The sequence below is a fragment of the Culex pipiens genome, chromosome 2, assembly GCF_016801865.2.
Source record: "Culex pipiens pallens isolate TS chromosome 2, TS_CPP_V2, whole genome shotgun sequence".
Taxonomy (NCBI): Eukaryota; Metazoa; Arthropoda; class Insecta; order Diptera; family Culicidae; genus Culex; species Culex pipiens.
The window spans coordinates 110,577,760-110,604,816 of NC_068938.1; the positions used below are offsets into that span (position 1 = coordinate 110,577,760).

Consider the following 27,057-nt stretch of genomic DNA (forward strand, 5'->3'; position numbering starts at 1 on the left):
TACTGGAGAATGAGAGACGTGAAAAAATGGGCAACACTCACTCAATTCGTGTCATATGACCGACTCGTAAAATCCTCTTAAAACACTATTTGGACTATTTTCAAACAATTGAATGGTTGTAGACTGTGCAAAATAATTAAAACAACCATAACTTATATTCAAAATTACATTTCCACGCATAAATACGAACTTTTTGTGTAAAAACTTGTTTCTTTATGTGTGTGCGTGCAACGTCGAATGAGCGTTGGTCGACTACTGCCTCGCATTGCAGCTGCTCAATGAGCTAGGGGAGCGTTCTTTTATTACGTAACGCAGTTGAGGGGGAGGGGGGGTCGGAGGCCGTGTTACGCTCCATACAAAATTTTAAAAATTTGTATGGAAACTTTGTTACGAGGGGGGGGGAGGGGGTCTAAAAATCGATTTTTTTGCGTTACGTAATAAAAGAACGCTCCCTAGGGCACTCACGACTGCGGCGGGTTTGTTTATGTCACGGTTTTTGCGGCGCTTCCACGACGGTAATTCGAGCCATCGAAGAGTGGCACTCGTGCAACAGTTCCAACTCGGAACCTCTGAGAAACGCCAACTTTGCTAACTCCGAAAATTGCACCGAACGTAACCATTGAGCAGAGTGGCAGGTTTGGCCGGATTTATCTCGGAGTAAAACGCGGAGTTTCTCCATTCAAAACTGGAAATCTTTGTCAACCTCGTGCAACCGTAAAAGATTATGCAAACACACTTGTTTTTGTTGCTCGGCAGCTTTGACAGGTAGGGCATGAAAAGGGGTTCAGCCAATTAGGTCAACTCGATGGTGTCAACAGGGATTTTCATTCTCATTCCTTTGAACGTAAATTTGATGCAAAATGTAAACACAAGCAAAACAATGTAAATGGGCCAACCTTGAAGTATCAACAAAGAGTCAGTTGATGTTTACGTTAGAAACGAGTAGGATAAACTCTTTGTTTACACGCCATTGCCCCAATTCCATTGTTTGGGTGTCAGCCAATTAGGTCAACTCGATGGTTTCAGCAGGGTTGTCCATCTCAACAAGTTCTTTGTCCCATCTAATCTAATCTAAACCCTAGCGCAGCCCAAGGGGCTGGAAACTCTTAGAACTTTTCCTAAGTATATTAATAAGTATACTTAAATAATGTTATTATACTAACGCTCTTTCACCCTAACATGAATCATCTTGAGAAAAACGTCGGTGTGACGTCTAGAAATGTCAGAACTTTTTTTGTTTATGTTGGTTTCTGCCAAACCCGTCAAACCTAACCAACAAATCGACGGAACCGGCAACGGACCTCCGCCGTCGGGGAGAAATCACGAGGACTGTGGTCAGGACGCGGGCAGAAAGCGATCAAGGTCGAAGAAAACAAGCGGGACTTTTTTGCGAAAGGGAGGAGAGCGCTGCTGGAGGTGGTAGAGGTTAAACCGGCGGTAAGTGCTTTGGAGAAGGAATCGCTTTCGCTGTAGGCAATTCTGGCGAAAAAAGGCCGGTGTTTGTGACGAAGAACAAACGGGCTGCGAAAGGGCAGGAGGAAGTGTTCGTCGAAATCCCAGCTGTGCGACAATCATCCTCCATTTCGGTCCGCTCGCATGCTTCCGGCTTAGTCTCAAATCCGCCGCCACCAACTTCGGCAAATCTACGTCGCAGTGCCGAAACAGAAGTCCAAATCCAACTGGTCCACAAGCTGAAAAAGTTTTCCGGCTAGCAAATCGTCTTATTGGCGAGCGACACATCCAGCTCAAGTCCCAGCAAGGTCGCCGTGACTGCGTTCCTGCAGCTCGACCGCTTCAGGACCCCCACAAGTGCTTAAAGTCATGCCATCGTAGCTTAATAAAAGTTAAAAAATGAATTAAAAAATTGTTTTTAATAATTAAGAAAGAAAATTACTTATAAGAAGTAACTCAATGGACAGGCAGGCCAGTTCGGTGCTGCCGAGAGGAGAGCTTAGAGTACATTATGAAGAGGAATCCGTCGTGAGTTGCGCGGTTACTGACGTGGGGGTCCTTACTTTTGGGACATAGTCTTTGTAAAGAAGATGAAGGATCTTTACGGGGACCGTTTTTTTGGAGCTGGGAGGTTTGGGATCAAATTTTGGATTGAATTTAGACGAGTCGGATGAGGTCTCTGCCAAATAGAAGAATCGACGGAACCAGCGAGTTGTGCCAAATTTATTCAAGGGATTGGGAAACATTCTGGAATCAATTCTCAATTAACTGGGCTCTTGACCCGGAACCCGCGAGGCAAAAAGCTGCGGCTATTTAGAAAATTTAAATGCTCAGCCTCGTGCTCAACGTAAACATAAACACAGTCAAGCAAACGAACTGTCAAAGCCAAGAAGCGTTAAGTTAAGGTGGTCTCGTAGTTTAAATTTCGTTAGTATATTAACAAGTATATTAAAATAAAGTAAGTATACTTAAATTAACAAATTATACTTGGAGTTTCCTGCCCCTTGGCGCAGCCATCCTTTCAGAAGCATCCTAGAGAATGTCGGGGCGGGTACTTCCAACATTTTTCTTTTCTGTTGTCGGAGATTGCAGGACACAGTGGTTCAAAAGGCCGTTTTGACGAACTTAATTGATTAGAGCAAAAAGTAAGCACTTTTGTGCTTTGACATGTTCTACAACTTTGTTCAGCGTTGTCATGGCCTACTTTTGGTGAAATTTGTTTTTCAAAATACTCATCACAGTAGGCTATGGAATTTCTAACTTTTGACAGTTAAGAGATAGAGCTTTGGTGTCTTCGGCAAAGTTGTAGGGCAGAAAATTTCCACAAACTTTGTCGAAGACGCCAAAGCTCTATCTTTGCGTTGAATACCAGTTTTGGAACCTTTTTCATAAATCTCTGCCAAAAAACAGTTTTTTGAATAAAACTATGTTGAACTTTGATTTTAGACGATTAAAATGTTCAGAAGAGTTGTCAGTAATATCAAAACAAACAACTTTGTCCAAGACGCCAAATTGATAGGAGCTATATGTGATGAGTTATAGCAAGATTTCGTGATAATTTAGCTAGTTTTCGAGCTCGGTATACAAAGCCTCGGGCAAATTTGGGCAAAAACCCATACAATAGGCTTCAAGTATGACTATTCCACTACAAAATGTCGGGTGAGTCATTCGTCCGAAGGTTTACGGTCATAGATTTCCGAGCATTTTAATTTATTTTATTTTTGATGACTATTTAAATGCATTTAGGACACTTTTAAGGCACATTAGCCATTTTTGCGATTTATTCGGACAAACAAGGCGTGTAGGCCAGACTCTTGTGAAAATTTTGATGTATTGGAAGTCTATTTTTGAGGCTATGCAGTGTATTTTTGGGAATATCTTTGAAAAAAAATCTCTTCCAAAAGAGCTAATCTGCGAATCTAGACATCTAGTCAACGTCATAACCGACGACACGACAAGCCACTCGGTTCCAAAAAGTGGGTACCAAATCGGCTTACCCCTTCGGTTCCGCGGGAACTGGAAATGTCAAAGTGGAAACGTCAAAAAAAAATTCAAAAAAATCTTGAATTTGGCAGCACTTGCTAGGTGACAGCGAGAAATGTCATTTTGACAAAACATTTATTTTTTCGTGATCTGCCTACTTCGGGGACAGGTTGCTGACATGGGAGAAGCATAAATTCCTGTGGCTTTTGGTCAGCACCGGGACCACATCCGGCCGCCCACTCGTCCGGAACCGATAGTCAACCTACGACAGTGTACCCCAACCGGTCATTTCAACGACGGACGCCACCGCCGTTGATGCTACGCCGCGTAGTGAGTTAGCTGGAGGAATTTTTTTTCGAACCGAAGCGGAACGAGTGTGGGATGAGGATCTACGACGGAGTTTCCAAGGTCCTAGGTCATGCTGTGGTGGCGCTGGTCAATAACCGGTACGTGGTCACGGCGACACATTGCGTGGTCAGGGAGGTCGAAAAGAAGGAGAAAACGCTGTACTTTAACTTTAAATCGATAAAATATGGTTTGACTTTTTGATAAACAATTTCTTTCCAATTGTAGAATCAGCTTCCGGTTGTACGACACCACGATAGAGATCGATTGCATCGAGCAAGACGGCGAGAAGATTAATTTGTGCTGATCCTCCGTTGGAGGAGAAGACTTCCATTCGACGAACGCCGAATTGAGCAAACTAAACGACATTGCGATGCCATGGATAGCTCAGAACGTTCGTACACGGACTTACGGCGTTCGATGGCCGGTGACGTCAACTTTGTGACTGGATTCGGACGCACGCTGAAAGGCAGCCGCAGTCCAATCAAGCAAAAGCAGGGCATCAAGGTGTACGACCAGGAGCGGAGCCGGGCTAAGTTTGCCACAAAAAAGGCGGACATGCGCCGGTGGAGACTTTGTCAAGGAGATTCGGGCGTTCCGTTGATGAAGCTGCAGATGGTTTGAATGCTGGAGGGTGTGGTACGAGGGGTGAGACATAGTGAATCGACAATTTGTACACTTATTGATTAGCGCTCCTTTTTGTTAATTAGATTGAGATCTAAAACAAAGTTATATTGACACCCAGCGAATGTGTTTTTTTTCTTGCGTTGCGATTCCATCCGAGGAACCCAGATTCCGAATCATGGATTTTGGCAAGTTGCTGTACGTAGTATAGTGGCTTCAACAAGCAGCGAACTCAAGGCTGAGGCCCGCTACTATCTGTCCAGCCGACCAAGGACCAGAAAGTATGAGGAACTGATTACCGTACGTGGTCCAAGAGCCCAACGGATGATTGATGCTGAAGAATAGTCAGACGAGGACGGATTCATTGGAGTAGTTGCCATGCTAACTCCCACGAGTGAACCCAAGGCCTTCAGCTTCTGTAAAAACGACACTCCGTCGCCCTCTCAAAACCCGTTGACCCCTCCAAAGTAAGCTGGAAGTGGCCTTCACCCTAAGATGCCGACCTTTTCAACATCCTCGAAACCCGCACCGACACCAGCTTCAAGATCTGCCAAAAAATCGATCTCAAATTGCTTCGGTGGATTATCCGAACAAGAAAACAACCAGCTTTTTGCCTTCCTCACCTTACTGAGGAAAGGCTATAAAATCACTCGGAAAATGAACTTCTTAATTCGACCTTGTAGACCCACCTTCACGTATACCTATCGATTCAGAATCATGTTCTGAGCAAATGTCTGTGTGGATGTGTGTAGGTGGGAGGACACAAAAATTGTCACTCGATTATCTCCGGACTGGATGAACGGATTTTGACCGTAGTAGTCTCATTCGATCCGTCTTGGGGTCCCATAGGTCTCTATTTAAAATCAGCAAGTTTAGTTAAGTACTTCAAAAGTTATGCTAAAAAAACGATTTCGGCGTATGTCCGGAAGATTGTAAAAAGGGTGGTTTTTGCAAGAAACCCTATCATGTTATACGTTTTCAGAAAGGTATTAAAAATACCTTTCCAATGAGCTCAAAACATTGAAGATCTGACAACCCTATCAAAAGTTATTAGTACTTAAGTGTTATTTATACACTTTTTGGAGGCCGGATCTCAGATATTTCTGTAAAAATGATGTCCGGGTCCATCATGCGACCTGTCGTTAGTTAGATAATCGAAAGACTTTTCAAATGAGTCTAAAACATCAAGGATCTGACAACCCTATCAAAAGTTATTGGCACACCCTATCAAAAGTTAGTGGCACTTAAGTGTTATTTATACACTTTTTGGAGGCTGGATCTCAGATATTTTAGTAAAAATGATGTCCGGGTCCATCATGCAACCTGTCGTTAGTTAGATAATCGAAAGACTTTTCAAATGAGTCTAAAACATCAAGGATCTGATAACCCTATCAAAAGTTATTTGCACTTAAGTGTTATTTATACACTTTTTGGAGGCCGGATCTCAGATATTTTAGTAAAAATGATGTCCGGGTCCATCATGCGACCTGTCGTTAGTTAGATAATCGAAAGACCTTTCAAATGAGTCTAAAACATCAAGGATCTGACAACCCTATCAAAAGTTATTGGCACTTAAGTGATATTTATACACTTTTTGGAGGCCGGATCTCAGATATTTCAGTAAAAATGATGTCCGGGTCCATCATGCGACCTGTCGTTAGTTAGACAATCGAAATACCTTTCAAATGAGCCTAATACATTGAGGATCTGCCACCCCTTTCAAAAGTTATTAGCACTTAAGTGTTATTTATACACATTTTAGAGGTCGGATTTCAGATATTGTGATAAAAATATTGTCTGAATCTTCCATGCGAACTATCGTTGGAATGGTTTTTTTTTGCCGATGAGCCAGAAAAATTGAAGGTCTGCGAACCCTATCAAAAGAAATTAGTAATAAAGTTGATTTGTAAAACATGCATGTCAAGGGAATGTTGCTATTTTTACTGAATGTATTGACTTTATGAATGTGAAGAAGGCACCAACCACCTAAAGGTGGATTAAGTAACGTTTTTATTGGGTACCGTTACAAAAAAAAATCAAGAAAGAAACTTCTAAAAAAACTAAGAAATCTCAAAACAAAACATTCACAAGGATTCACTCTCAACAGCCCGACGTCCTCGCCGCACAACAGCTGGTACAGGATGCTCAACGATTCTTGAACATCCTAATGCGCTAGTCGTAGTACAACGCAAGTGTCGCCGACGCTGTTTGTACAACGATGACCTTTTGTCCTAGGGGATACGCGAGAGCTTGGAGAGTGGTCGGTTCGTAGTCGCCGGCCAGAATGTTGGCGTAAAAACTGCTGATCACTCTGCTATCTTGATCAATACAGATGAAGCACTGTTGGTTGATGGTTTTTTGTCCTTTTCCGGTGGTTTTCAGCGCCACCGGTGAATCTGGTCAGCTTTTTATAGTTCTTAAAATAAAAATCGAAAATTAAACATAACATAAGACAAAGTGCGTACCGTTTCCATTCCTTTACTTAACTGCAACTCAATGGCCTCGCAAAAGTTTGAGTCCGCTTCGAGATGAATCGCTCCTTGTGCGTGAGCTTCCGCATCTGCCGGCGTCTTCGGCGAAATCATTGGCAAGATTTTTGGTTCTACCAGCACTGGCTGTAAAATTCGACACAACGATGACCCGGTTGCCATTGCCGAAGTCGGCAACCAGGGGAGGGATGATCTTCAGAGCGAGCCGGAGATCACACTGGAAAGGCACTTCGTAGAACAGCCGGTCGCGGAAGAACCGGCCATCGTGGCGATTTGTGTTGTTTCGTGGTTGCCGGGCTATGGTAGGTGCTGGATGGGACAACGACCGTTACAAAATGGCAGGTTGTGGCGCTGGCTGAGAGTGGACATACAGGGATTAGAAAAGGCACTTGGCGTTCTTGGCACTCGGAGCAGCACACTTTGAATCAGCTGCAGACAGACCCAGCTCCGCTGGCTGTTTTTCTGCGGCTAACAGCTTCCTCTTCTCCAAGGGGACTTCTTTTCATACGAGCCGTAAGCAGCAACAGCAGCCGTTGGCCGCTTCTTCTTCTTTTCATCCGGCTAACACGCCGACTTTTCAGGCGGTTACTTCGGAGCATTTGCAATGGAAGAGCTTTCAACGGGAAAAAACTACCGAAGATTACGGTAGATAACCTTCTGGGAGGACTCTCACTTGGTGTCACCAGGTTTCTACGTGCCGGAATTACACTTTTTTGTTGCTAAAATCGGAATTACGGACGAAATGCGGAACGCAAACGAAAAAAAAATCAATCAAAACAGAAAACAGCTGTTTTCTAAATTGTAAATATTTATCACCAAGCAGTGCTGCGAGGAACATTTATTTCGACGAAAACCGAGGGGTTCCTCAAAGTTACCGTGACTTTGCTGAGTCACGGTGATTTCACGGAATTCACGGAGGGACAACAATTTAATTAGGATTTTCCACCGAGTGTCTTGTCGTGTCGTCGTCATAACGTTAGTGTTGCAAAGACAGTCAATTGTTTCAAACATTAATATTATGTATTAGGTAATAGGTTCCAAAAATAGACTTCCAATACATCAAAATTTTCACAAGAGTCTGGCCTACACGCCTCGTTTGTCCGAATAAATCGCAAAAATGGCTAATGTGCCTTAAAAGTGTCCTAAATTCATTTAAATAGTCATCAAAAATAAAATAAATTAAAATGCTCGGAAATCTATGACCGTAAACCTTCGGACGAATGACTCACCCGACATTTTGTAGTGGAATAGTCATACTTGAAGCCTATTGTATGGGTTTTTGCCCAAATTTGCCCGAGGCTTTGTATACCGAGCTCGAAAACTAGCTAAATTATCACGAAATCTTGCTATAACTCATCACATATAGCTCCTATCAATTTGGCGTCTTGGACAAAGTTGTTTGTTTTGATATTACTGACAACTCTTCTGAACATTTTAATCGTCTAAAATCAAAGTTCAACATAGTTTTAGTCAAAAAACTGTTTTTTGGCAGAGATTTATGAAAAAGGTTCCAAAACTGGTATTCAACGCAAAGATAGAGCTTTGGCGTCTTCGACAAAGTTTGTGGAAATTTTCTGCCCTACAACTTTGCCGAAGACACCAAAGCTCTATCTCTTAACTGTCAAAAGTTAGAAATTCCATAGCCTACTGTGATGAGTATTTTGAAAAACAAATTTCACCAAAAGTAGGCCATGACAACGCTGAACAAAGTTGTAGAACATGTCAAAGCACAAAAGTGCTTACTTTTTGCTCTAATCAATTAAGTTCGTCAAAACGGCCTTTTGAACCACTGTGCAGGACATGCCCTCTTTTGAGCGAAACACACAGTAGTTAGTGTAATTATGCGCTAAAAGCTGATTTAATTTCATGAGTGTTTGTTTACATACTAATTCTTAACAAAACTTACATAAGTGGTATTCTCCTGTCTAAACTTCCTCCAATCAACAATGCAATCATTCGGCTGGGCGTGTTGCTGTAAATTATGGTTTTACATACAAACAATTCAATTTTTAACCTCAGTTAACTTACAGCGAATCAGTAAATGGGCAATTATTATTGCTCCCAAATGTGCTCCTTAACCTTCTGCGTAAAGAGAAATATTTTGCCGTGACTGGCTGACAACTTTTGTTCTCTTGTTCATCTGACATAATGACTTTTGCCTAAAAAGAACCCTTTAGGTCGGCCACGGGAGGCTAGCTACCGAAGGGCATTCGATCGGTAGAATATCCCGTGAAATCCGTCGCAACAGTTCCCCGACCCGTACAACTAATCAGACGATCCTGATTGGGTTTTACCTAAACTTACTTATCTTACGCGACGGGTAATAATCACGAAGATTCTCCGCCAATAACTTATAACATCGTCTTCAACTCGGCATGGTTCTGCATCTGCACCTCCTTTCGTCTGTCCGCTGTTTTCGTTGCAGGTGAGACTCCCTTGAGGTGGTTTCAAGCAAATAAAGCTCCAAATTGTGCCCGTTCGTTTCCGCAAAGGCTGCATTCACTCCGAATCGCCTTGGGTCCCCGACCCGTAAGGCAGTCCGGTCCGGAGGCTTTGGCGGAGGTCGTAGCTCCGCTTCTTCGTCATCCAGCTTAAGCAACATCCTGTACTCGTCGTCTACCCCGAACGCAACAGGGCACAGCTTCTTCCGCAAATCTCGTGACACAATCATCGAATAACAACGCTGCTTCCCAAGAACTCCGGCGCCCCCCCGATCGTGGATGCTCTGTGGCGTCGGCCCGTAATCAGACAGGCTGACAGACTGACTGCATACTAACACCGCTTCCCTTCGATCCATCATTTGCTGTCGCACTTTCACGACCGAGTCATCCGACTGGCATTGATGACTTTTCCATCCGCCAGTACGCCTGTACAAGAGATCGCTGAGTTTCTGCAGCATCATTCCGAATTCGATCCACTTGTAAGGTTGATCGAACATCAACGCCGGAACTCCACGCATCTCCAGCTGCCGCGTCGACCCTGATCGACGGTTCAGCTTCATGTCCGTAATGAGCTTCTCATTCAGGCTCGACAACCAGCATACAATGTCTACGGCACCTGAATACCCACACCAACGATCGATGTGTATAATCGTGCTGTCAAACCATATGTCTTGGTTCCGCTTCATCCACTTCCGGTGTCCTGCTTCATGCTCGCGTCGTTGCTCCAGGTCTCCGTCAGCTAGCTCTGGTCCTTCCTGAGCTAGAATCTGAAGGAGATCGTCTTCTGCTAAATCTCGACGCGTACTACCCTGCGGCCTTGGCAAATCACACTCTCGATACCCAACGTCTGCCGCCGGATTTGTGATTCCGAAGTCGTCGTCCTTCTGCGAGGCCCCGACATAACATTCCAGTGTTCCCGCAGAGACGTCGGTTCCTGGATGTACTCGATGTTCTCCTTCTGCTAACGTGGATTCTACCCCTGCACAAGCTCGCGAACTTCCTGCTGCTTCATCTGGATCGGATTTGCTGGATGGTTGCGTACCGCCGTCAACCCCAGCGCCTGAACCAGATGTCAGTGTGGAACTATTCCTTGAGCTAGCATTCGAGAATGCCATCGTTTGCTCCTTCGTTGAACAATCGATGTACTGCCCCACCCGACAATCTTCTGATTTTCCTCTAATCTCAGATTGTGACGTCATACGTCTGCCTCCAATACGGTCACCAGCAATAACTGCCTCCTCCATCAATCGGTACTTCTCATCACAAGACTCAATCTGAAGTTGCAGTTTCTTGTGTGCATCTTGATATTCCCGATAGTCTCGTTCCCTTTTCACCTGCGCAGCTTGCTGAATGTCAATCAGCTCCAGCCGTATCTTCACCAATTTCTCCTGCACTGCGAGTTTCTCTACCTTCAGTCGAGCTAGCCTTGCCGCTCGGGCAGTGGCTCTGGATGAAGTAGACATCGCTTGGTCAGTGCTGAGGTCAATCAACGCCGTCGTACGGCTCGAAAAAACTTGCTCTTCTCGGTCTGCGGAACGGCACACATAGTAGCGGAATTTAACAACTCATCCGATCCACTAATTCCTCACCAGTAAGATAGTGTGTCTCCTCGCCAGGTGTACAACGATACTTGGCTTCATAGTTCACTTATCTTTTAGTTTGTTGTCGGAGATTGCAGGACATGCCCTCTTTTGAGCGAAACACACAGTAGTTAGTGTAATTATGCGCTAAAAGCTGATTTAATTTCATGAGTGTTTGTTTACATACTAATTCTTAACAAAACTTACATAAGTGGTATTCTCCTGTCTAAACTTCCTCCAATCAACAATGCAATCATTCGGCTAGGCGTGTTGCTGTAAATTATGGTTTTACATACAAACAATTCAATTTTTAACCTCAGTTAACTTACAGCGAATCAGTAAATGGGCAATTATTATTGCTCCCAAATGTGCTCCTTAACCTTCTGCGTAAAGAGAAATATTTTGCCGTGACTGGCTGACAACTTTTGTTCTCTTGTTCATCTGACATAATGACTTTTGCCTAAAAAGAACCCTTTAGGTCGGCCACGGGAGGCTAGCTACCGAAGGGCATTCGATCGGTAGAATGTCCCGCGAAATCCGTCGCAACACTTTTCTAAACGACCAGGCCAACTGCGTCAAATTTACCGCAAAGATGATTCGTTAAATTGGATTGAATTGGAGCATGATTGTTCAAACAGGGAATGATCGATGAGTGCACCATACTAAGAAGTTTTGATGCTCCGGAACACGTTGGGATGGGACATTATAATTCCACAAATGCCCTGGACTTTATTTGCCGTTGTTATTTATCATGACATTAAACTGGCTTGCAAAAAGTGTGCAACACTCACAACATCCATCTGCTCGGCCTGCTACTCTCTCAGCAAAGTTGTTCCATCGACGATTCTCTCAAGTTTTTCCCACCATAAATTCACGTTCCAAGCGCATTCTCCCGCTGCTGAGTCCCCGTTACAATTCGTCCCATTGTCCCGATTTTGACGTCATTTTGAGGCTGTCGATAAGCAGCCGTGTACCACTCGTGTGTGTGCACTTTCGGGTGCTCTCAATTTTCCAAGGTAACCGCCGCCGCGGTCGTTGTTTTTCGTAACAACATCGCGCGCGGTCTAGTAGCCGTCTCGAAGCCGCCGCGCCACGTCCTTCTAAACTAGGTTAGCGCCACACAGACTGTTGGCAGTCCTCCCCCTTGACATGGCCTCCTGTTGGCTTATTAAATTTATTTTCCGTCTACGAGTTCTAAAAGTAGAGCACAACCCCATTTAAGTGGATTCTCAAAAACGACCGCAGCAGGCGCAGTGCGCGCTCTCCGACGCCGACTTGAAAACTCGAAAGAGTTCGGCTCTTGGCGCGGCTGGGACCCTGCTAAAAATGCAAAAAACTGTTGCCATTCTACACTATCACCGGAAGGCAGCCGAGAAATGACAGCACGACGGGCGACTTGACGTTTCTGACTTCTCCCGCTGACGAACGCCGTTGCCCCGTACTAGAAGCTAAAGGCGGCAAAAAAGTGAAAGCCCCGAGCACGCTGCTACCATTGGAGCAGTAGTGCCGGAATCGACACGGCTACCTCCTGCCGGCCCTGGGCGCTTGTGGTCAAATGTAAAATTTTGTGGGTAGGCTAGAGTCGCACCCGCACTGTATGTGTGTCGTCGCGGAGTGTCGGACTAGGGTCGAGCGACTAGTAGAGGTCGATTCACGAAATATTCTCAGAATCCTGCTAGTACAGTGGAACATTTCTGCTAGAATGCTGTAAGAATATCCAGCCCTGTAAGAACTCTGCTAGATTCCTGCTAGAACGTCGTGAATGGGTTAAGTTTACTAAACCTTTAGGACGACATTAAATTTCATGCAAAACTTGTTGTCAATTTCTCATCTCGACAGTTTCAGCTATCGGCATAACTATGGTTGTCAATCCACATAACTTTTGTTCTTTACTATGTTTTTCCAGTTGGCACAGAATTCCTCAACTTTGATTGTGGGTGGACTGTATTTTTCGGGTTCCGGCGATAGAAACCAAATAGAAACACTAAACACTTGCTACTTGGCTTTTCACATTTTACTTTTCACATAAACACACATTGACAACATGCAACCGTAAAAGATGATGCAAACACACTTGTTGTTGTTGTAATTCGGCAAACTTTGACAGCTGCGCGCGGTGGTGCATGAAAAGGGGTTCGGCCAATTAGGTCGACTCAATGGTGTCAACAGGGATGTCTATCTCGAAAGCAACTACCTTGAACTCGATCACTTTGATTTATTTTACAGTTGCGTTTGATACGTTCCAAATACAGTTTGTCTAGGAAACAGTTTGGCCAATGTTTGACAGATCCAAACGCGCTGGACACCAAACGCCCTTTACGGTTGGTGTCCAGCGCGTTTGGATCTGCGTTTGGCCAATCTGTTTCCCTCAACAATCTGTAAGCAAAACTGGTAGTGTTGCAAGCACAAAACATACGTTGCCAGTGCCTATTTATTTTGCATCGGCCAGTCTGTTTCCCCTAGACAGTCTGTAGTTGTCCTATGTCCGGTTCCAATGTCGGTCTTGTACCGTAAATCCACAAAACGAACACCTCTCTCAGTCTGCTCTCCCGTTAATAATAAAAAGAACATGATCACAAATGGCACAATTTGCGGCTAACCCTGCGTCGAAACTATTCCTCCGCCTACTGCATCCCTAATCATAAAGGAAAAGTTTTGAAAGTAATCTAGTACTCTCCGCACTCGGAGCACGCGACCCCGACTGTCGACGACAAGGTGAAAGAATTCCGACGGCCTCCCCAGCCGATCTGCGCTCCTGTTCGATGGCAAAATTGAAATTGATCACGATAGAATTTACCCGCGGAAGCTGTCCGCTCCGAGCGGACCGCTTCCTGGCAAATGCCTCCGAAATCTCCTGCGCCCCCGTGACGAAAAGGAACCTAGAACGACCAATCTCGGCGTTCGGAAATCGATGATATGCGCCCGGCAATCCGTGTGTGTTCACAGTTTCCCCCGGGGAAGTGCCTGCCGGAATGCCTGCGCCCCTGGCACTTTTCGTAACAAATCCTTCCATTGCGAACCACGTTTTCCAACAATTTGTGTGAACCCGATCCGAACCGGCGGCAGTGAACGAAAATTACGGCAACATGACACGAACGTGCCCGTCCGGACTCATGCGACCCTGGTAGAATGTTCACTTGCTCGTCGTCAACTGGCGAACGCAGCTCATTTTTCTCCGCGGTGATTGGTGAAAAGTTTCCACCAAATGAGGGGGGCGTACTCGAATCAGAATCAGGTGGAACGGAACATAATTTTTCGTATTAGTTATAACAAGTTTTGATCAGCAAATCTCCCTGCAAAGCCCTCAACCTGCTTGATTGATATTTAAACTGTCAAACCATTACAAAATAATGGTTAACCATCCAACCCTTACAAAAAACGTCACTCAACCAGGTGAGGAGCGTACTCGAATCACACCACTCGAGCTCACTGAACGCAACCCCGCGACGACGCGGCCAAATCGACGGCACAACTCACCTCCTGCCCGGTCTGCGCTCCCGTTATTCTGTGACTTGTTGTTGATGGCGTAATCTTCTCCGCTTGTCTTGTGTAGCGGTGTTTCGCGCTGCCCGCAACACGCTCGTGACCACACATCAATGTGTGGCCTCGTCGTACACGGTACACAACGATACAATGTCACTTCCTCGAACGCTCGTAGGTGGCAGCGGCTGCCTGCTGCAACGCAAACCGCAGCCAGCCATGATTCTTGCTCTGCCCTTACACGCTGGTGAAACAGGTTCGCCTTCCCCTCTCTTGATTCGCCTACTGCGTCAATCACCGGAACTAGCCCTTAGCTCACGCCAGCTGTGTCTTACCATCTAACCGCCTACTGCTGCGGTGTCTCAAGCTTCCACATTGCTCGCGAAATGTTCGACGCCGATGTTTATCAGGCATCGTCTGCCCAAAAACACTCCACGGCATTTGCCGGGCACGTTCAAATCGGACGCGCGTGACGATGCTCCACGACGTTCTTGTACACCACTGGACACCGAGCGACGGAAAGTTTGCCAGTACATAAGGCCCGCAGCCGTTCCGAGCCATGTACTTTAACCAGTGGAGTACTGCTGCTGGAAGAGTGGCTGGCATTGAAGCTTTCCTTTTGCGTGCTGGTTCCTTTTCTTGTTTTCTTGGGATGCGTTGCGACCACTTCAGGAGAGAATGTATTGAGCTTTGCGTGCTGAGCGGGTTCAGCGATTGGAGGATTAGTTGAGCAGTTCAAGGAAAGAGGGGTTGGTTCTGATTGCTTTGTGTTTTGGTATATGCGTCAGCTTGTTCCATGGATCAGCGTGTGTCAGAACGAGTTGATGGATTCTTTATTACTCGAGCTTTTTGCGTAGGTCACTGCTCTGGATACCAAACTTCCCTGGTATTAGTTCTGTCTCTAGCAGCCAGTGTCTTCATGTAAACTACTCTAGTTTCGTCATTATGCCGGTTAATTTACCTTTATTGCCAGGGTATCCACTAATACCAGTTCACAATTATGAATAATACTTAAAACCTCGATCAGCCCCGTCATGCTTCAAGATGACTCTTCCTGATATGGCATTTGCCTTAGGTCCCTCTTGCAACCACGCAGAAATGCACTCACATCATGTATACACTTCAATTCATCACGATGCGTCATAGATTGCTGTTTATGTTGCATTCTATTCAGGCTAATCCAAGCAAACTGACCATATTCCCTTGAAGCATCGATGGAATGCTTGCTTCTATTGGAATACTATAGCTCTTTTCACAAGGATTGGAAATGTTGGTGAAAAGGCGAGCGCACAGAGAACTAACAAATTTTTAAAGTCTAACTTCCGCGTACTACGGAGAATTCTGCAATACGGCTTCCTCCTAAGCTTGTCATCAGTGAATTTTAAGTTAAAGCCTGTTGCGATGTATTGTCTGATTTGGGGACAGAAAATTGAGAGTACAAAATGTATACAAACATGAGCAAGTTCTACTAGATACCATTTTCCGACATGTACAGATTCGTAATTCAATATTCTTTATTCAATATATTCATTTCACTCTATCATATCGGAATGAAATGGCCCAGAAACATTCAACATCAAATTAGCTGTGAGTATCTCTTCAACTTATCCCGCTCGCTCCTCAGACGCTCCTCCTATTCCACGCTCTCCCTCTGGTAGTAACTTTGTGGAACTACCTTTATGACGGCTGGACCTTGCAGGATGATGACATGGTCGCAGGAAAAGCTGCGCTTCAATGTCATCTCCTTGAGATTGTAAGAAGAATTCTTTTGTTGGGGTTTCTTTCTAGCGAATTAGAAAAAAGGGGAGAAAGATGGATTGCTCCTTAGGGTCGGCATACGGTACTCCACGGGACATAACAATAACTTCTGATAAATAACGAATAATTACACTTTAAAATACTTACACTGAATAACACACTTTACAGGGGAAAACAAGCAAAAAACCAGATATTATAGACTAGTTTTCAATAATTTTAACCACTTTTAACTAAGAAAGGGGGGGGGGGGGGGTTTAAAGACCTTTTAACTTGATCACGTGTATTTGTCTTTGTTTCTGTGCTTGCTTGCTTTTAGGTTAGTATCGTTGTTGCTCGTTGGTCGACTTGCTGCTGCTGTTGATCCTCTGCTGGTGGCTGGTTCCGGAACTCGGCGGGAACGTCGGCGATGCCTCAAAGGCCGCCGGGGTTCGATGGCTTCGCCCAAAAGGGCCACAAAGAGGGGGGGGGGGAGGGGGAGGGGGTTTCTTCATCGGCGTTTCGCGAGCCATATGGTGACGGATGACCAATTTCGCTGTCCGGGGAGTGGTACCGCGCGCACAATTTAGTGGTCCATCCCGAGCGAGGCACACCACTGTTCTTTGAGGACTGGTCCACAGAATTTGACGTGTACCACAATGCACTCCGTACCGCGGTACTTCGTGCGACCAGTCTCGACCACTTTTTCACTTCACTGCAGTTCTTGTTGCACTACACTCGCTCGGGGGTACGTTTTCGACCGAGGGGACTTAAGGCGGCCAGGGTTTTAACTTGTTCGTTGTGTCCACTAACCGTTTGTAGTGCTGTCCTTTCTCAGTCCGTACTAGAACCGGGTCACATGTTGACGGGTGACACCGGCGCGATTGCCGATCTTCACTCCTCCGGACGATAGTAAAATAAGAGAGCGGGCCTTCGTTTGGGTCCGCTTTTATACCCCAGAAAATCCGTTCCCGCCAGCTCACTTCCGCTTGCTACGATGACTGTTGGTTGACAGTGACATCTGTCACTGTCAGCTGGAACAGGCTTAAACTTATATTTCATATGGGGTTGTCGTCTTTGTACTTTTCTCGACTTAATAGAGTCGCCTACTTTAAATTGATTTTAACTGTGCTTGTTTTCTAATTGTTTTTTTTTTTAAATCATGCATGAATGGGTTTTAATAAATCGTCAGCTGTGTGCTATCTTGTGACAACGACCATTTAGTACTTTTCGAGAAAATCGATTTTTAAAGTTTGATGATAAATATTTTCAAAACTATGAATGGTAGAGCCAAACTTTTTAAAGCAATCGGTTCGTATACTATCGCTTAACAAACGCTCCAAGTTTCAACTAATTTGGTTACACCAGTAAAAAGATACAGTAAATTATGTAAACAAAAATCTGAAAAGCACGTGTCACAAGTGTGTTTCGAAAGTAAAATTGTACTACGTGTCACAAGTGTGCACAGAATTTCCATACAAACTAAAATAGACTTAAATCAATAGTTTAACCGACTTAATCAGTATATTTTCAAAAACAAAAGTTTGCATTGCCTTCAGAAAATGTGTATCAACATAAATTGTGAAAAACAAGAAAAATTTTCCACATTTTTCAACAAGTGTGCACGATCATTTTGATGATAAATTGGTCTATGTCACAAGTATGTATTACGATATCCGGGAAACGGAAGCGAGTTTCCAAAATCGGGTTAAAGCATCTTGTAGTGTTTGTTAAGTATAGCAAAACGTCATCATTAACTCATTTTCGACCAAAATGGTCTATGTCACAAGATAGCACACAGCTGACGAAATAGGAAATAAATTAATAAAAATCTCCTGGTTTGACACCAACCAAAGGCTAATAAATATAAAATAAATGCATGTGGCACACGATAAACATGAAGACATACATTTAAATATATTTAAACATTTACAGACAACAATTTAAAAATTTACAATCTTCTTTTTAGTCAAATCATGCTGGTCTTTGATTTAGTGTGTATTTTTTATTGGAACTGTGAAAACACAGGTTACAAGATCACATAGCTTTGAAACAATCATTGGTTTGGGTGCATCATAGTCGGATCGGATTTGGATTGTTTTGACTATCAGGCCCGCGCCGACCCGGTTAAGAGCACGTCTTGGTAGCAGTGGTGTCACGGTTCGCTTTTGAGCGTATCATAGCCACTCATTCGCGAACCTATCGGGTGAGCGCTTATCGAACGCTCAGAGCGGCGGGTTTGAACGGTTCGCGAACCAAAATTTCGATCATCATTTCTCTGCTCGCTTGCCGCTCCGCTCTGAACGAAGTAAAGAGAGCGTTCACCGAACGGTTCGACAACGGAGAATGTAGGCACTGATAGAAAAACTTATTTGTTTTTATTCTTCACTCCCACAAAATTGTTCAAATTTGTTAACGATAAAGTTATCAAGGAACCATCCATAAACTACGCGGTAACCTAAGGGTGAGGGGGGGGGGGGGTCTATGGCGATTAACCACGCTCCATAGAAAAAAGATTTAATTTGAATGGAAATTGTCCACGATGGGGGGGGGGGAGGTTAGATTTCCAAAAAAGTGTCCACGTTTGTGGATGGTCCCCAAGGAACCAGGGAGTCCTCTGTTGACCCAGGACATAACAACATAATATAAAAAAGTCTACCATACTCACTGGAGCTATGCGGGTATGATCTGCAGTCATAAACCGCAGACCTCTTGCTTGTTACGATAATAAATCCAGGGAGTCATTGGAAGACCCAGGACATCCCAATGAGTTGTTGAAGCCATGCTCTGTAGCCCTCCATAGTCACCATCTGTTGACAAAATCATGAAATGTTTTTCTCTGAGTGCTGTTTTTTAGCTCTTCTTGCGAACCGCTCATTGATGGTCCCTCTCACTCTCATTCGCGATGAGAGAGCAAGGGTTCATGCGAACCACGGCAGGCGTTCGGATCGTGGTTCGCTCGTGCTTGGTTCGCAATCATGAGCGAACCACGCTTGAGCGTCATGACGTATCGTTTGAACCACGATTCGAGTGAGCGAACCGTGACACCACTGCTTGGTAGTAAGTAGGAATTAGGCAATATCGTGATTTGTAGAGCCTTTGAAGGACAGTAGAACCATGCCAGATAGATTACTACAATCAAAACAAAAGTTCTTTGAGTCCTAAACCTTAAGGATTTCGCTTTTTTTTTGCCTTCCTGAAAGCACTTGCCAACCTTCTTTCTTGTAAAGATCGCTTGAATTTAGTCGCAGGAGGGAGGATTTTAAAGCCATCCTGTGTTTGCTGTCGATGAGACCGGCTCCGTGGCCTAATGATTGCGGCGGCTGTCTAAAAATTTGGAATCATGAATTTAGACAAAACCCCGTCCGCCTATGTGTATCAATCGAACCGCGCACTGGGCTCACAATCCAGAGGTCACCGGTTCAAATCCCACGGCAGACGCTCTTAAATTCTGAATTTCGTCCCGTGACATACTTTCTTATGCTTAGGAGCCCAGGGCAGCGAAGTCCTTGTAGATAAAAGGAAGACACTAGCTGATCTCTGATTTGCCTGAAAGGATTGCAAATCTAAATATGGATCGAGGATCCATCTGGTGCTTGCTTCTTTGTTTAGGCGGGGCCAGACAATGCCCAACGACCTCAGATTTTTAACAGAAGGAGCTCTGGCATTCTGGAATGGGTCGTTGGGAGGGCTATCACCACCTAATACCCGGGATTGCGATAAGCTGTAACAGCATAAAGCGGTATACGCACTTCGTAAGGAACCGGTCAGGAAATAATTCAAATGGGCAGCAGAGGCAGCGAAAGAAAGCCATAGAGGGTTAAGAAAAGCCCCAAGAAATCGTCCCCTCTCCTTTGTTCAGCTGTTCTTGACCCCTTTTCTTGGGAGGTGCGTATTGGCCCTAACCTAAGTCTGATACGTCTCCGAAATAAAGTCCAGGTCGTCTCCCTAGGTTCTGTCTCACAATATCAACAAAATAAATAACTGAATGCCTTTCAGTAATCATAATTTTAAATAAAACTGGTAAAACTGGCAAACTGGTTAAGCTTTTGCAAGTTTCTCCTCATAAACGAGTAGACACGGTAGGCAACCACACTGTTTTTTTCTAATGTTACTTCCAACTCCAATACTTCTGTTTTTCTTTTTCGACAAGACTGCTCGTCAAAGTCAGAAAGAATACTTCTAACTTACGTGAACTTTTCCGAGGATTCCGAGTATGTCAAAATTGAGACCAAAAAGTGTTGTTAAATGTTTGTTATTGAAAAACTATGAGAAAAACTGCCATTGGTAAAAAATTTAATACCGTAGGCTTATAGTCCATTAAACTCCCTAACTTTTGACCTATAACAGTATGGGTGTTGGTGGCTGTTGCAAAAAAGATCCAAAAATCAATTTTTAACAGTAATTTGCAAAAGATCACCCAAAACTGGGCATCGGCATACGAGAGGATAAAGAGCACGATTCGGTAGTAAAATGGTACTGTGTGCGGACGGAGAGGATAAATCCCGAAATTACCGAGAGTACTTTACTCATGGGTTCATCTTCAAAAAAGTTCATCTATCAAAAAAAAAGTACCGGTACCGAGACTCGAACCCAAGACCTTCGGCGTATTGAACCGTGCCTTTGCCGTATGGGCCACCATGGTTCGGTGACTAAGTGGCGTTCATTTGTCCATATAAGCCACCCAATAGGATGAACTGTTCCAATGAACGAATGAACACGCGAGAGGACTATACTCTCGCAAAATGGCACTTTCCTCACGTTTCTTTTCGTGAGGACTGTCCTCTCGTTCTCTAACTTTGGGTGTAAACAAACAAACGCTGAAAGTTTCATCGAAATCGGAGCTCCTCGATACGACCTGTTACACATTGGTGAAAAACTCGCTCTTAAAGTTTATTTTTTTATTTTTTTCAGGTTTTGACTTAATTAATCAGACTTAATTAATCAGGAAATCGTTTTGGAGACGTTTTACCATAGGACAATCGTGTGCAATTTCTTGTGCGAAAAAGCTTTTTGCTGCATGATCCAGCTATGATGAAAATAGTGGATGCTTCTGTTTACTTCATGTACCGAGTATGAACTTGAACATGATCTAAGTATGGCTCATACAACTCTGCAATGAGCAGGGAAGTTGTAATGGTATTTGAGCTTTCCCGAGACAGAAATGCATGAATTATCTGAAAAATTCACGTAATTAGTTGAATTGCTTTTTTCTGTGTTGATCGATTTCAGAATTTAACAAAAGCTATTATCCTTCACACTAACCACACTGGTTATTGCTAATCGAATCGTTGATGGTGATTGCATATCGAAACTCAAATTTTAAAAACATGTTATCATTATTTTACAAAGAAAACAAAAACAGGACCTAAAACAACGCTGAAGCACAAAGTTCTCTCTTTCTCAAAACTCACCCCAGCGTCTCTCTTCTCTCAAACTTTACACAGCTGATCGTGCCCGCTGACTGATCATCGACCATCATCGCCGTGAAACCGCTCACGACACACGGGATGATCGCGCTTGTTTTTGGCGCCCGTTGATGACCGTCACGATCAAAACACACGCAAACAACCACAGTCAATCAATGTCATCGCGCAATGATCGTGGTCACCACAACGACGACGGTGAGTGAGAGTGAATTTTTCGTGACATTCGGTGCTTTGACTCGACAGAGGAAGGTTGCAACTAGCGGGGAACGACGTGTGTGATCAGTTTTTGTGGTAAAAGTTGGAGGAGCAACACAAAAAAGGTTCTAGTTGGAGAAAAACAGTGGCTTGTGGGAGACGACTTTCAAGAGGGCGCACGTTGGGCAAGGGCATCGATCGAGCTGGGTAGAATCGACGGAAGGGGCGTTCCGAACCGGAGAGGGATCGAGTTGGAACTCCAGGTAGGTCAGATTTATAAATAGTTTGGTTAGTTTGAAGTGGTGAAAAGTTGTGGGATCGGGCGGAACATGTTCAGAAATGGTTAAAATTGAATCGGGAAACGTGAAAAACGTGAACCAGTTAAGTAACAACTCGCTAACATGACCATGTTTTCATCCCAAACTGGGTGATTGCGTAAACATTTAGAATGGGAGGATCGAGCTTATTGGTGTGTCGAGTTGTTGATACCTACTTGTACTTGGAATTTACTTATTAGAAGAGCGAATTTACCCATAACTGAATTGTTATACAAGTAACTAGCGATATTTTGATCACTTAAAAATGGCGGCCAACCAGATGAAAAACTGCCACCGATGACGGTGGTGGCAATGATTCTATCTATATCCCCCACACCCGCTTACAAGAGGAAAGAAAAAAAGTTGATGTTTCGTGTTTTCTTCAAATACTTTTTCAGCTTACGTATGCAACAACAGTTCACTCGTTTTGGGTTTATTTTCAATTTTTGTCATACACGGCCTGATGGACGGAGTAAACACGGGACCAACACTAAGGATCGTCATCTAGTAGTCCGGTCGTGCCTAATATCGGTCTGCGGTTAACGTTTTGCTCTTTCCCAGTTTTTTCCCCCGTCTTTTGTCATCGTCATGTCCATCCGGCGATAATGTTGCGATGAGAGTTTCTTTTCTCGTCACGAGCATTAGCAGAAGAATAATACCGTACGAACTTAAAAAATCTATTAATATACCCCCCTTGTTACTGAATGGAGTGTCTATCTCCTACAAAGAGGCCTTGCTCGGTCCGTCTAAACAGCAAAAGCTCGGAAACAAATTAGAAGCAAATTAACGTGAGTTTTCACCTTTTTACCAAAGGGACAATCAATTTCACGACACCATCCAAGCAACCGTATGGAGAAACCATCCCGACCAGTACGAAACCGTAAACGCAGTAGGTTAGTCGACCAGCAGAACGTGTTTGCCCTTGTTTTGACACTTGCCGAAACTAATAATGCTTGACTCTCTCGCCAGCAGCGCGTTTGCCCCGTGTTATAATTAGACTTACAAGCCCAAGACACCGCCCCATGTTTCATGTAATTTTTGCATGTTTTTTCAACATCTGCGCGAGACGCCACCGCAGTAGGCGAACAGCAGCTCAAAAAACACGAACTCGTGAAAACATCGATGTTTTGTGAGTGCGCGTGCGTGAACCGTGCTCAAACCAATACACACTAACACGGGTCACTAGATTCACTTTCAGCAGAGCTCACGAAAACAGGTTGCTACGATCGTTGCCGTGTGTGTGTGTGTGTGTTTGGCTCATGTTTCGTTTGTTTGTTTAAGTTTGATCTTGAGTTTGTTGACACTCTATCACGGCTGGCGTTAATTGTTTTCTTCCCATCTTTTTAACCTAAACAGAAAAGCATGGCCTCCTGGCGACACGCATCGTCCGATCAAGCGACTGTTTACGCCGGAAATCAAACGAATGCTCAAGGACTGGCTGGTGAGACGACGTGAGAACCCGTACCCGAACCGGGAGGAGAAGAAACAGTTGGCGTGCGAGACAGGACTAACATACACGCAAATCTGCAACTGGTTCGCCAACTGGCGCCGGAAGCTGAAAAACTCCGGCCACGATCCGGTAAAGAAAACGTGGGGCAATCTGATCAAGAACTACAACGATAACGCTAAAGGCAACGTTGAACAGTTTAGCATTTGCTCTAGCGACAGCATCTGGGGCGAGTACGTTGAGATGGGAGACGATTCGCAGGGATCCTGCAGTCCGCCGCAGAAAACTGTCAAGCAGCAGCATTACGCTCCGTACTGCTCCAACAATAACAACAACAACAGTGGTTTCGTGAACTACATGAAGTTTGTAGAGAGAAGAGCGAGCGATTCGTCTGATGACGATCGACCCGACAACATGTACATTGATCACTGCTACACACCGAAGAACTTCAACTCGGTGTTTGGTTTGCCAACGCAAGCCCAGTGCTTTCAGGTAGGCTTCCTGAACCATAAAAAATACGTAAGTTTTAACCCTCTCCTCGTAGATAACCTCCACCACCGGTGAGTGTACTCCCGTCGACTTCAACGCCAACACCAGCTCCATCATCGAGGCCAGCTTCCCGAACGCGTACCGCGCGGAGAACGGAACCTACTACCTTACACCCAGCACCACGGTTTCCCCAGCGGTAAACTATCGGAGCACCAACAAGTACAAGAGCAGCATCATGGAAAAGTACCTGCGCGACCTGGAGGTTGACCCGTCGGAACCAGAGCCCACTGCCAGCTTGGCCGTAATCCACGCCACTCCGGCGAATCCCTTTCAGCAAGCGACGCAAGGCCCCTCGGGGCTGAGCTGTGAACTCCGTGGTCCACCGTCGCTGTCCAAATGGCTCGAAAGCACCGCCAAGTTTACGCCCTCCAAAAACAACTACATCGACTGGGATCAACCAGGGTGAGTGCCACTGATCAATTCAACACCCTGATTCTAAACAGATCAATCGGAACATTTTAATCAGGGCCGTATTGTAAAAAACCCGATTTCAGTAGATTGTGGTTGATTTTCGTGAAATAATTCCAACTGTCAAAAATCCACCAAAGCATTAAACACTTTGATCACAAAAAAACTGTGATAGAAAAGTATCCACCACGATAAATTGTTGACAGTTCGACGCCAACGAAGTATTTCAAGAAAATTTACCGTGGTTAACCAAAATCAAATTAACAATGCAACTCAGCAATCTAATTAAGTGAATCGACGATCTAACCAAATTTCCCACCTTTGTTTGCAAATGGACTGTATTTTCGGTTCCGGGGTGATAAACACACTTACGTTCGTTTGTTCACTTTCAATTCAACAGAACTTCGAATATTCTAATAAACTATTTACACAACACGACATGTCTCGTTCGCGCCTCGAAACGGAGTAAAAATTTCGTCCGTTTTGCGCTGTCACTTTGACAGCGCCGTCGCTCACAGCGACGCAGGGCTGGACTCGGACACACTGGGTGAAAGTTGCACAAATTTTGGGCAAAACATTCGGCGTTGGGCCGAACATAAACTTTGGATTGCCGATCGCTAACCCATATATGTAGATCAGATATCTTAATTTTAGAATAGATATCTTGACATTTATATCGCCGATCTAAACATCGCTTACAAAAATCTAAATTCAATTTTTAATAATTCGTTCAATTCCAGCAAACCGTCCCCCTCCTCCTCCTGCTCCAAGAAACGCTGCGACTCCAACTCCTCCGGCCATCATCAGTCGGTGCACTTTGGCGGTCCCGCGACGACGACGACAACCACAATGCCACCACAGTCACCCCAAAGCAACCCCGAGTACGGAACAATTCACCAGAAGGACGAGATCGATGCGGCGGAAGCGCTGACGCGGCTTGCCAACAACTTCAGGATGAAATTCTACACTTGACACTGCTCAAAGCTGCTGTAATTAGGAAGCATTCCTGAATGTGTAGACAATTGTTAGGATGTAGTGTTAGCTTGATTCTGTTTTTGTTTAGAGCAGCACTAGTTTACTGCCCATGTTCGCATAAATGTCCCATATGCAAAAACAGCAAGCTGAGAAAAACGCAAGGCAAGTTTGTCCCACACATAAGGCTACGTGTTAAGTTTTAACGAAAAAACTGGATTTCCTCCTGATTTCTAGAACAAAGTACTGGATGTTATATGCTCTTCTGAAAGAGCACACGATTTTGAACCAAACTGCATCAATAACTCAAAAATGATGATAATGCATATGGGACATTTATGCGATCACGGGCAGTTTAGGTGTGACTGAAGCATTAGATTTAGTTTTGAATAGACAAAGGGCTTAACCGATCAATGACGAACGTAGAGGCAACGGCTGACATACATAGATCAAAGATTTAGTTGTTTTTAAAAGACGAAAAAACTGTAGTCGCTGGATGTACTAGGTACATGTGTGGGATAGAATATATTTTATTTTAATTGTTTATGTTATTCATTGAAGATGGTGGTGAATGTTATGTTTATGACCAAATAAAAAGCAAAACATTACGAGCTCCTGTTGAGACTTTGTAGTTGATTTGTGTAGACTACGGCTGTGGTTTTCAGTCCCATTCTGTTTCGTCGTCCATCATATCAGGTACCCTTTAGTTTTGTCACCAATTCAATGGTGTGCTTGTATCGTTTGAGCATCTCGTAAAGATGAAATAGCAAATTTGGTTTAGTATAATTGATTTGTAAAGTTGAATTCGATCATGCCCAACTTTCAGTTATTGTAATTTATTTATATTTGCGGTTATTGTGCACTCAACAACTGTTAACTGTGAACAATTGGCTAAACAAAATCATTTTCATTTTCAGTTTTCACCTGCTATTCTATTCTTTTCGGGCCTTTTTGATCCCAATTTGGGAAACGGAACGTGTTTTTGACGCACTTTCTGAACCGAACCGTCCCCAACGTCGACGGAGCGAACGGTAAAAAATGTTCTTCGTCGTTTCCGTCATCCCTCATATTCGGAACAGTTTATAGATCGGCCAATGTTTAAAAATTCATATCAAATCGATGATTGAACTTAATTATTCGCTTTTACTTCATTTTAAAGCTTCTCGATCTTTCGAATGCTGTATCGATCAACTGCAATTTTTAACTTTTATTTCAAGTTTTTCAAGAAAAACTTTGACCCTTGAAATCCACAAATTTGGAACATTTTTTTCTTACGGATGTAAACCATCTTTGGTTCTCTCCATGAGTACAACCAGTTGAAATATTATTTACTGTTGAACATAGATAACGGAGATCAGATCAGTAATGTCCCAAATGATATAGGGGAGATGGGGGTAAGACGGCCACCCTAAGGGAGAAGTCTAATAAAATTTACACAACAGATTATTTTGATCTCAAATTACGTACATATTGTTCTACTACTAGTCCATTATAGAAATGACATAAATTAGTTAGTCTAAAAACCAATTTTCAATACTTTTCAGGAATTTTAAAAAAATAATTGAAATCGTATATATATGAAATACGCGGGGTAAGACGGCCACCCATGTGG

The 27,057-nt window shown here is 44.0% G+C and overlaps 1 protein-coding gene across 2 annotated transcripts in view; it reads left to right on the plus strand.

Moving 5' to 3' along the window:
- Positions 1 to 26,073, plus strand: part of LOC120427695 (uncharacterized) — a 56,762-nt gene extending 30,689 nt beyond the window's left edge. Inside the window, exons 2-6 of one of the 2 annotated variants that reach the window (XM_039592591.2) lie at positions 21,576 to 22,015; positions 22,883 to 22,962; positions 23,426 to 24,008; positions 24,061 to 24,467; positions 25,214 to 26,073. In XM_039592591.2, the coding sequence (XP_039448525.1) occupies positions 22,919 to 22,962; positions 23,426 to 24,008; positions 24,061 to 24,467; positions 25,214 to 25,445 (1,266 nt within the window). In that variant the 5' untranslated portion in view covers positions 21,576 to 22,015; positions 22,883 to 22,918 and the 3' untranslated portion in view covers positions 25,446 to 26,073. The remainder of the gene's footprint in view (positions 1 to 21,575; positions 22,016 to 22,882; positions 22,963 to 23,425; positions 24,009 to 24,060; positions 24,468 to 25,213) is intronic. The other variant, XM_039592592.2, reaches the window with a different exon arrangement.
- The last annotated feature ends 984 nt before the right edge of the window (positions 26,074 to 27,057 follow it).